Source organism: Musca autumnalis, unplaced genomic scaffold, assembly GCF_047663935.1.
Source record: "Musca autumnalis isolate F117 unplaced genomic scaffold, ASM4766393v1 scaffold_5, whole genome shotgun sequence".
In the NCBI taxonomy this organism is placed as follows: domain Eukaryota; kingdom Metazoa; phylum Arthropoda; class Insecta; order Diptera; family Muscidae; genus Musca; species Musca autumnalis.
In genome coordinates, this window is record NW_027412088.1 from 192548530 (window position 1) to 192560309 (window position 11780).

Genomic DNA, 11780 nt, shown 5'->3' on the forward strand with positions numbered 1-11780 from the left:
TTAACACAACTCGTAGCCAAAGTTAAGCACCATAAAAAATTCAAACTTGCATTTCCTACTTTCTTTCTTTAGATTCATTTTTTGCGTTTTCATTATTACTTTTTCTTGCAATGGATTTCATGCTTATCCTTACAGCCGTTTGGGAGACATAATATGAACTTGAAAGGGGAAGCTGAGCTGCAGCACATTCCATGCAACGCATGACAATATTGCCCACGTAACTTGCACAATAATCTCGGATTCTTTTCTTTACTTTCTTTTCTAAAGATAAATCTCTTCATATTTACCTCTGGGGAGATTAGCAATAACGCCAACAACAGAGTGGGAAAAAATATAAAACTTATTATTGTTTATCCACTTCCAAAGCAGAAACAAAAAACAACAATAGAAATAAAAAAAAACTCAGAAAAAATATTGTTTATATTTTTGGTTTCGTTACGCTGCAGCACTTGGTAATAGAGTTACAGCACTGTTACACTTGCAGTGGGTGTGTGTGGGTGGGTTGGTGTTGGAGATGAGATTTAAAATCCCAAACCGGATCTCAACTTCCACATATGCACTCTCATTGTTTATCCACGTCTCCACGAGGAAGGAAATGGAAATTTTAATAAGATTGGGAAATTCATGTGTGCCGCACACAAAGTTTCATTCATGCTGAATGTGAGGTTATGTTTATTTTTTTTTTACTTCGTAAAGAGAAAAAAAAAAACAATCGCGAAAAACAGAAGGAAATGAAAACGAAAAATGTCAAGGGATATTGAATAATCGGCGTTGGTGATAAAGTGAACAAATCGTTTTCTTTATCTATATAACTTGGATTAGAAATTAATCTCAAGCTTCGTCGCATTTGAGAAAACTTGATAAAGCTTCAGTCTCCGCTGGTAAGATTTATAAATCTTCTTACTAATAGGGAAGCTATAAATGTGTCTAGGAACCGCCCTGCTTCCCCCTCGTAAAATTTTTGACATCCTCCATTACAACATTCTTCTTTCTTCTCAATAAGACAACACAATTCAATTGAAACGTCTATCAATACTCTGACACCACAATTTTTTAACGTTAATTCCTTTAATACCTTCACGTGTTCTGTTCTGTCATTGTGGTTAAGTGAAATATCCGTTTGTAAAGCGCAACAAAGAAAGCAAAGGAAACGCACAAAGAAAACCTTTACAACAACAACGTGAATGGAATGAAAACACATGTTAACTTGAAGTACGTGCCGACTAACCACCAGCAAAGGAGCGAAAAAACCTCCTCCCAATAATGAAAATTCACACACTGGCCCAACACGTGAACACAAAGACAGAAAAAGCCTTTTGCGTGAGAGCTCATGTCCATACGGTGTGGAGTTATGCAGAACAGCAAATCTTGAATGGAACAGAGAATAATTGAAATATTTCCCAAAACCACAAGATATCCTTCCTCTTTTAGGGTCGGTAGAATGTATAACACTTTACGGGGCCTGGTAGTGGAAAAAGAAGTCATGTGCAAATTATTGTCCAAATTTGAGCGGTTGAAGAAGTGCCTTTAAGTGATTGACGCCGTACAAAAAGGACTGAAAGCAATGATGATGACGATGATGGTATATTTTAATGTGTGCAGAGATGGGATGTAGGAAGCAGTAATATAGAAGACAGAAGGCCTTCTTTACAAAGAACAGAAACCTTCTATACAAACACCATAGATTTTCTATACACAGACCAGAGGTCTTCTATATGATGACCAAAGGCTTTCTATATGATGCCCAAAGGATTTCTATATGAAGACCAGAGGTATTTTTTACAAAGACCAGATGTGTTTTATACAAAGACCAGAGGTCTTCTATGAAGACCAGTGGCCTTCTTTATGAAGACCAATGGTCTTCTATGAAGCCTAGAGGTCTTCTATACAAAGACCAGAGGTCTTCCATACAAATTAGAAGTCTTATATATGAAGACCTGAGGTCTTCTATGTGAATAGCAGAGGTCTTATAGATGAAGACCAGATGTCTTGTTTACGAAGACCAGAGGTCTTGTATATGAAGACCAAAGGTCTTCTTTATGATGGTAAGAGGTCTTTTATGTGAAGAACAAAGATCTTCTTTATGAAGGTCAGAGGTCTTTTATGTGAAGACCTGAGGTCTTCGATGCGAAGACCTGAGGTCTTCTATGCGAAGACCAAAGGTCTTCTATATGAAGACCAGGACCACAGGTCTTCTATATGAAGACCAGGGCAACAGGTCTTCTATATGAAATTAAGTCTTCTATATGAAGACCTGAGGTCTTCTACACAAAGACAAGAGGTCTTCTATATGAAGACCAGAGGTCTTCTATATGAAGAGCTCTTCTATATGAAGAGGTCTTCTATATATAGAACAGAAGTCTTCTATATGAAGAACCGAGGTCTTCTATATGAAGACCAGAGGTCATCTATATGAAGACCAGAGGTCTTCTATATGAAGACCAGAGGTCTTCTATATGAAGACCAGAGATCTTCTATATGAAGACCAGAGATCTTCTATATGAAGACCAGAGATCTTCTATATGAAGACCAGAGGTCTTCTATATGAAGACCAGAGGTCTTCTATATGAAGACCAGAGGTCTTCTATATGAAGACCAGAGGTCTTCTATATACAGACTTGAAGTCTTCTATATGAATACCAGGACCACAGGTCTTCTATATGAAGACCTGAGGTCTTCTATACAAAGACAAGAGGTCTTCTATATGAAGAGGTCTTCTATATATAGAACAGAAGTCTTCTACATGAAGACTTGAGGTCTTCTATATGAAGACTTGAGGTCTTCTATATGAAGACTTGAGGACTTCTATAAGAAGACCAAAGGTCTTCTATATGAAGACTTGAGGTCTTCTATATGAAGACTTGAGGACTTCTATAAGAAGACCAAAGGTCTTCTATATGAAGACCAGAGGTCTTCTATATGAAGACCAGAGATCTTCTATATATAGAACAGAAGTCTTCTATATGAATAACAGAGGTCTTTTATATGAAGACCAGAGGTCTTCTATATGAAGACCAGAGGTCTTCTATATGAAGACCAGAGGTCTTCTATATGAAGACCAGAGGTCTTCTATATGAAGACCAGAGGTCTTCTATATGAAGATCAGAGCTCTTCTATATGAATACCAGAGGTCTTCTATATATAGAACAGAAGTCTTCTATATGAATAACCGAGGTCTTTTATATGAAGACCAGAGGTCTTTTATATAAAGACCAGAGATCTTCTATAAATAGAACAGAAGTCTTCTATATGAATAACCGAGGTCTTCTATATGAATAACCGAGGTCTTCTATATGAAGACCAGAGATCTTCTATATGAAGACCATAGATCTTCTATATGAAGACCAGAGGTCTTCTATATAAAGACCAGAGGTCTTCTATATAAAGACTTGAAGTCTTCTATATGAATACCAGGACCACAGGTCTTCTATATGAAATTAAGTCTTCTATATGAAGACCTGAGGTCTTCTATACAAAGACAAGAGGTCTTCTATATGTAGATCTGACGTTTTCTACATGAAGACTTGAGGTCTTCTATATGAAGACCAGAGGTCTTCTATATGGGGACCAGAGATCTTCTATGTGAAGACCAGAGGTCTTCTACATGAAGAGCAGAGGTCTTATATATGAAGATTAGAGGTCTTGTATATGAAGACCAAAGATCTTCTTTATGAAGGTCAGAGGTCTTCTACATAAAGACTAGAGGTCTTAATATAGAAGACCACGTGTCTATATGAAGACCAGAGGTGTTCTATATGAGACCAGAGGTCTTCTATATGAAGACCCGAGGTTTCCTATCTGATGACTAGAGGCCTTCTTTACGAAGACCGCAGGTCATCTATACGAAAACCAGAGGCGTTCCATATGAAGTGTAGAGGTATTCTTTGTTAAGAGCCAACGACTTCTGTATACTGACCAGAGGTCTTCTATCCAAAGACAATAGGTCTTCTATATGAAGACCAGAGGTCTTCTTTATGAAGACCAGAGGTCTTCTTTACGAAAGCCAGAGGTATTCTATATGAAGACCAGAGATCTTCTATATGAAAAGCAGAGGTCTTCTATTTGAAGACCCTAGGTCTTCTATTTGAAGACCCGAGGTCTTCTTTTTGAAGACCCGAGGTATTCTTTTTGAAGACCCGAGGTCTGCTTTTTGAAGACCCGAGGTCTTCTTTTTGAAGACCCGAGGTCTTCTATATAAAAAGCAGAGGTCTTCTACATGAGGACCAGAGGTCGTCTATATGAAGCCCAGAGCTCTTCAATATGAAGACCTATGCTCTTCTTTTTTGAAGAAGTCCTGTGGTCGTCTATTTTATGATTTCCACGACTTCTGGTTCAGAATAATTCATTAAAAAAACCAATTTTTTTTTATCTCAAAGAATCTTTAAAATATCCGCGATTTTTTCTCAAAAAACAACTTTGGTCACAAAAACTCTTCAAAATATCCGCGATTGTATGGTCACAAAATTCTTAAAAAATCAACTATTTTTGATCAAAAATTTTTTAAAAGATCCACGAGTTTTTATTCTTAAAAAAGGTTTAAAAAATCCAATTTTTTATCACTAAAAATCATTAAAAACCCATGATTTTTGGTCTAAAAAATTTACGATGTTTTGGTCTCAATATTTTATTAAAAAATCCACAATTGTTGGTCTCAAAAATTCTTTAAAAAAACACCACAATTGTTTGGTCTCAAAAATTCTAAACAAATCCAAAATTTTTTGGTCTCAAAAATTTTTATAAAAATCCACTAACTTTTTGTCTCAAAAATATTTAAAAATCCACGATACTTTGTCTCAAAAATTCATAAAAAACCCACGATTTTTGGTCTGAAAAATTCTTAAAAATATCAACGATTTTTGGTCTCAAAAATTCTTTAAAAAAAACTCTATTTTCTTTCCACTAAAAGCGTATTTAAAAAATCCACAAATTTGTGGTCTTAACATTTTTTCAAAAAATCTACGCTTTTTTGGTCTTAAAAATCTAAGACTTTTTCGTCTGAAAAAAATCTTTAAAAACCCACAAATTTTTATGCTCGAAAATCTTAACATAATCAACAATTTTTTGTTCACAATATTTTTTTTTTTTAAAAATCTTTAAAATATTTACCATTTTTGGCGATTTGTTGGTCAGAAAAAATTGTAAAAAAATCCACGATTTTTCAATTTCTTTAAAAAAAAACCCTAGATGTTTTGTTTCAAAATTCTTAAACAAAACTCGATTTTGATCTCGAAAATTAAAATATTAAAAAAAATATATTTTTGGTGTAAAAATTCGTTAAAAAATCCACGATTTTTGGTCTAAAAAATTCTTAAAAATCCACGATTTTTGGTCAAAAAAATCTTAAAACATCTCGGGTTTTTGCTTATCCAAAATTCTCTAAAACAAACTACAATATCATTAAAAAACCATCAAATTTTTGGTAAAAAATCCAAAATTTTTGGAAAAATTCACGATTTCGTGGTCTCAATTTTTTTTTAGAAAATCTACGATTAATGGTTCCGAAAAATTCTTTAAAAATCCTCGACCTTATGGTCTCAAAAAATCATTAAAAAATCCGCTGTTTTGTCCCAATCTTTAAAAAATCAGCGGTTTTTTTGGTCTTAAAGATATTTTAGAAAATACACGATTTCTTGACCTTAAAACATTCTATAAATTCAACGATTTCTTGATCTCAAAAATTCAAAAAAAAAAATCCACGATTTCTGTTACTACAAAATTCTAAAAAAAGTCCACCATCGCGGATTTTTTAAAGAATTATTGACACCTAAAGATCGCGGATTTTATAAAGATTTTTTCAGAATAAAAAATCGAAGATTTTTTTGAAGATTTTTGTGATCAAAATGTCTCGGATTTTTTAAAGATTTTTCGAGGAAAAAAAATTGTGGAATTTTTAAGGTTTTTTTGAGACCGAAAAGCGATGATTTTTTAAAGAATTTTTGAGACAAAAAAATCGATATATGTTTTTTGAGACCAAAAGACCGTGGATTTTTTAAAGATTTATTGAGGCTAAGAAATCGTGGATTTTTTTACGAATTTTTGAGGTCAAGAAATCGTGGATTTTTTTATAGAATTTTTGTGGTCAAGAAATCCTGGATTTTTTAAGGAATTTTTGAGGCGAAGAAATCGTGGATTATCTAAAAAATCTTTAAGACCAAAAATCGCGGATTTTTTATAGATTTTTTAAATCCGCGATGTTTTGTTATGAAAAATTCCTTAAAAATCCACGATTTTTGGTCTCACAAAATTCTTAAAAAATCAACGATTTTTGGTTTGAAAGTTTCTTTGAAAATCCGCGATTTCGTGGTCTCAACAAATTTGTTTTAAAAAATTTCCTCTTAATTCCCACATAATTCACACTCTCCGCGAATTTTCTTAACAAAGATTTGCCACTTCCGACCCATCCATAAATAACAACACCATGGAAACGTGACACGTTAACTTCTCAACCCAGCTTTGTACCGTATGTAGGATGTGTTTTTATGTCCATCCGCCATAAAAGCTTAAATATGTAGTCTCACCTTTATTGATATTGAAAGTCACGAGTGCATGATGGGCTTAATAATGACGTTTCAAGACAAGTCATTAATTTATGTTCGCTCTCTCTTTCTTTCAGCATTCACACGTTGCCAGCTGGCATAAAGAAAGCACTAAAAAGTGAAAGGTAATCACGCTGTCATTACGGCACAAGAGATTTATTAATTGACATCATCATCGTTTCGGGCATCAAAGATCTGCCTTTAAAGGAAGACATTAAGCAATTTTAATGGCTTAAGGACGTCATTAATGAAGGATACGGGCTTAAATTAAATTAGCCAATAATGACAGTGGCAGCTTAATAAGGGAAATTGTTGAAGAAAAAAGCTCATCATTTTTGGTATGGTTTCTAATATTTTTTATTTAATTATTTGTTCTTAACTTTTTTCTTAAATTCTTTCCACTTTCAGATACAAATCCTTTTCCGGTGTTAACATAAAATTCTCCTTATCATATCGCATTGGTATTGGTGTTCTCTTGCAAACGGAAAAATGAAATTTGCTCAAAAGTAAACTTAAGCCAACCAGTATTTGCATTTTGGCAAATCGCAGGCCTAGGCAATTTCTTGGACCATCACCAAATGGCAAATACAGTACCGGATCCCTTAGCGTAACTTGTTCGCCGCTAAAATTGTCTGGATTAAAAACATCTGGATTTGGATAATATTGGGCATCACGATGCAAACAAATTGCGGGTATTATAACTGGCATATCTTTACGTATCACATATTGTGGGTAACCAGGAATGGGATAATCTTCAACGGCTTGACGATTTAAAACCGGCAAGGGGGTGTGCAGGCGAAGAGTTTCTGGAAATAAAAGAAGGAGGTATTAATTATATATAGAACACAAGAATTCCGTAAGGTCTTCTATAGAACACAAGACCTACGAAGAAGTCTTCTATAGAATACAAGACCTCGGTAGGGGCCCTCTATAAAATAGAAGTATTCGCTAGTGGTCCTCTATGGAATAGAAGACCTCGGTAGGGATCCTCTATGGAATAGAAGACCTCGGTAGGGGTCTTCTATAGAATAGAAGATCCCACAGGGGTCTTCTATAGAATAAAAGACCTCCATAAGGGTCTTCTATAGAATAAAGTACCTCCATAAGGGTCTTATATAGAATAAAAGACCTCCGTAGGGGTCTATAAAACAGAAGACTTCGGTAGGGACTTCTGTAGAATAGAAGTCCTCCTTAGGGGTATTCTATAGAATGGAAGTCCTCCGTAGGGATCTTCTTTAGAATAGAAGACATCCGTAGGGGTCTTCTATAGAATAGAAGATCTCGGTAGGTGTCTTCTATAGAATAGAAGACCTCGGTGGGGGTCATCTATGGAATAGAAGACCTCGGAAGGAGTCCTCTATGGAATAGAAGTCTTCGGTGGGGGTCTTCAATCGAATAGAAGTCCAGGATCTTCTATAGAAAATAAGGCTTCGGTAGAGGTCCTCCGGTGACCTCCGTAGGGGTCTGCTATAGTGTAGCAGAAGACCTCGGAAGGAGTCCTCTATGGAATAGAAGTCCTCGCTAGGGGTCTTCTATAGAATAGAAGTCCTCGGTAGGGGTCTAGAAGACCTCGGTAGGGGTCTTCTATAGAATAGAAGACCTCGGTAGGGGTCTTCTATAGAATAGAAGACCTCGGTAGGGGTCTTCTATAGAAAAGAAGACCTCGGTAGGGGTCTTCTATAGAATAGAGGACCTCGGTAGGGGTCTTCTATAGAATAGAAGACCTCGGTAGGGGTCTTCTATAGAATAGAAGACCTCGGTAGGGGTCTTCTATAGAATAGAAGACCTCGGTAGGGGTCTTCTATAGAATAGAAGACCTCGGTAGGGGTCTTCTATAGAATAGAAGACCTAGACAGGGGTCTTCCGTAGCATAGAAGACTTTGGTGGGGGTCTTCTATAGCATAGAAGACCTCGGTGGGGGTCTTCTATAGAATAGAATACCTCGGTAGGGGTCTTCTATAGAATAGAAGATCTCGACATGGGTTTTCTATGGAATAGAAGATCTCGACAGGGGTCTTCTATGGAATAGAAGATCTCGACAGGGGTATTCTATGGAATAGAAGATCTCGACAGGGGTCTTCTATAGAATAGAAGATCTTGACAGGGTCTTCTATAGAATAGAAGTCCTCGGTAGGGGTCTTCTATAGAATAGAAGTCTTTGGTAGGGGTCCTCTATAGAATAGAAGTCTTTGGTAGGGGTCTTCTATAGAATAGAATACCTCGGTAGGGGTCTTCTATAGAATAGAAGACCTCGGTAGGGGTCTCCTATAGAATAGAAGACCTCGGTAGGGGTCTCCTATAGAATAGAAGACCTCGGTAGGGGTCTTCTATGGAATAGAAGATCTCGACAGGGGTTTTCTTTAGAATAGAATACCACGGTAGGGGTCTTCTATAGAATAGACGACCTCGGTAGGGGTCTCCTATAAAATAGAAGACCTCGGTAGGGGTCTCCTATAGAATAGAAGACTTCGGTAGGGGTCTCCTATAGAATAGAAGACCTCCGTAGGGTTCATATATAGAAGAGAAGACCTCCGTAGGGGTCTTCAATAGAATAGAATACGCCCGTAGGGGTCTCCTACAGAATAGAAGACCTCGGTAGGGGTCTCCTATAGAATAGAAGACCTCGGTAGGGGTCTCCTATAGAATAGAAGACCTCGGTAAGGGTCTCCTATAGAATAGAAGACCTCGGTAGGGGTCTTCTATAGAATAGAAGACCTCGGTATGGGTCTTCTATAGAATAGAAGACCTCGGTAGGGGTCTTCTAAAGAATAGAAGTCCTTGGTAGGGTTCTTCTATAGCATAGAAGACCTCGGTAGGGTTCTTCTATAGCATAGGAGACCTCGGTAGGGGTCTTCTATAGCATAAAAGACCTCGCTAGGGGCCTTCTATAGCATAGAACACCTCGGTAGGGGTCTTCTATAGCATAGAAGCCCCCGGTAGGGGTCTTCTGTAGCATAGAAGACCTCGGTAGTGGTCTTCGATAGCATAGAATCTCTCGGTATGGGGTCTTCTATAGCATAGAATCCTTCGGTATAGGGTGTTCTATAGCAAAGAAGACTTCGGTAGGGGTCTCCTATAGCATAGAAGAAGTCACTAGGGGTCTTATATAGCATAGAAGTCCTATTAAAGGTCTTCTATAGAACAGAAGACAATAATTCCCTCTTGGAGACCCTGTACGCGACTCAGCTTACCCCAGCTGCCACAAAACCACACAACAATACATCACCTTACTCACCATCTATAACCTGCTTTAGATATTTCATTTCGGTCATTGTTTCATATTTCATCTCATGCTGACATCCCTTCAACACCCTTCGTACTTCATCTCTGGCTTTATTCTGCACATCCTGATTCAAAGCCATTTCATATAAGGCAAACACCATGGTATTCGATGAAGTCTCCGAACCGGCCACCAAAAACAAAAAGGCCTGAGCAGCAATTTCATTGAAAGTCAAGTTCACGAATTCGTCACCCGATTCATTTTTCATTAAACGATTATTTTTCAATTCCAAGAGTAAATTCATAAAATCGCTACGTTGCACCGCATTCTCTTCACGGTAACGTACCGTTTCTCGCACTGTGGACAAAAAGAACTCCTCCACATCGGCCACTGTGTCTTTCATGTGTAGGCGTTTGGCTAATTTGGGAAAACTGCCACGAAATGCCACACCCAAACTCCCCAAGTTATTCTCCAACAGTGCTCGCTTACTCATAATGTAGAAAAGTTGCTGGGGATCTTTGAGGCTGGAACATTCAATGCCAAAGGCACAGTGGCCAATAACGTCGGTGGTGAAACGGGCCATCATACTGCGTATCTCAATTTCCGGGTCTTTAATAATATCATTGCTTAGGACATCAAGCAATTCTTGGCCCACTGTAACCACGGTGGGAAACATTACTTTCATTTTTCCCGATGTAAAGGTGGGCGATAATTTATTTCTCAAGTTGCGCCATTTTTGGCCATGCATTGAAAACAAATGTGCCGACAGGGGATCGTCAATTTCATTGCAGAACAAACCACGATCCATGAACTTGTCAAAATCTTTTATCAAAATTTGTTTAATCAGCCATGGATCCATTACGAAAACGGCCCGTTTGAAAAACCAAAAGAATCCGGCAAAGGGTCCGCTGCCTTTAAAATTGTTATAATATTCCAGCCACAACTCGAAGAAGGTTCGCTTTGACACAACACCCACCATACTGCCAAATATCCAATGGGTTTCACCGCATGGTATCTCCAATTTGTTCCAATACCTATAATGTTCTCTTATGCGATTGACAATAAAGGCTGCCAGCAGGGTGAGAGTTATAAGAATTATTTCCCACATTGTTTTCTTTGTTGTTCTTGTGTTCTTTTTTCCCCAAGTTTGTTTATGTCTCACAATCTGATAACTTTAACTGGTGGCTTTCGGTTTGTAGACAGCCGTATTTATAATGACTGATAAAAATTACTTATGAAATACGCGAACTGCATTTCCTCAGTAAAATTATCTCTCACTGGAAATTATTTCTCGCGCGAAATAATAACAATGAATACTCTACGATAAGATTTGAAATATTCTTCGTTTATTTAAGCGTTTGTCATTATAACTAAAGAAAAATCATTCAATGGAAGACATACGGAGGTCGTCCGTTCTATAGACTTTCGTAGGGACATTTTATAGAAGTGATGACTACCGTTTCTTCTATAGAATAGAAGAACACCGAAGGGGTATTCTGCATAATTGGAGACCAAAGTGGAGTATTTTATAGAATAGGTGATAGCGAAGGGATCTTCTATGGAAAAGGTCTCCGTAGTGGTCATCTATCAGCCCTTCGCATGGGTCTTATAGGGCTACGAGTCCTCTGTGTAATAGGAAGCCATCATATAGATCTATGGAAAATATGATTATCTAACGCGTGTGGAATAGGAGACCACCGTAGGGATTTGCTATGAAATAGGAGACCATCTATGGCATAGGAAACAATCGTAGCGTAGATCTGTTCTATACAATAAGAGACCAACGAAGAGGTCTCATATATTACAGGAGACGACCGTGGGGCCTTATATGGCATCGAATCCACCGTCTTCCATAGAATGGCAGAAACCGTAAGGATCTTCCACAGAATTCGAGACCACCATAGAGGGTTCTTCTATAGAAGGGGGGCCATAGGGCTTCTATGGAATAAGTGACCGCCGCAAGGGTTTTCTATAGAATAGAAGACCTCGGTAGGAGTATTCTGTAGAATAGAAGACCTCGGTAG

The 11780-nt window shown here is 37.5% G+C and overlaps 1 protein-coding gene across 1 annotated transcript; it reads right to left on the bottom strand.

The window, feature by feature from the left end:
• Positions 1-6868: 6868 nt before the first annotated feature.
• On the bottom strand, positions 6869-10938 carry LOC141404632 (probable cytochrome P450 6a21). The gene is made up of 2 exons (XM_073988147.1): positions 9772-10938; positions 6869-7342 (listed from the first exon to the last, which is right to left on the bottom strand). Exons 1-2 carry the CDS (start codon positions 10862-10864, stop codon positions 6924-6926), a joined length of 1512 nt encoding a protein of 503 aa, XP_073844248.1. The 5' UTR covers positions 10865-10938; the 3' UTR covers positions 6869-6923.
• Between the last annotated feature and the right edge of the window lie 842 nt (positions 10939-11780).

Bases quoted from the DNA above. Each gene is read 5' to 3' on its own strand.
- LOC141404632 (XM_073988147.1), bottom strand. From the start codon at position 10,864: ATGTGGGAAATAATTCTTATAACTCTCACCCTGCTGGCAGCCTTTATT. The intron at 7,343-9,771 runs GTGAGTAAGGTG...TTTTATTTCCAG, and splicing joins TCTAAAGCAGGTTATAGATG to AAACTCTTCGCCTGCACACC.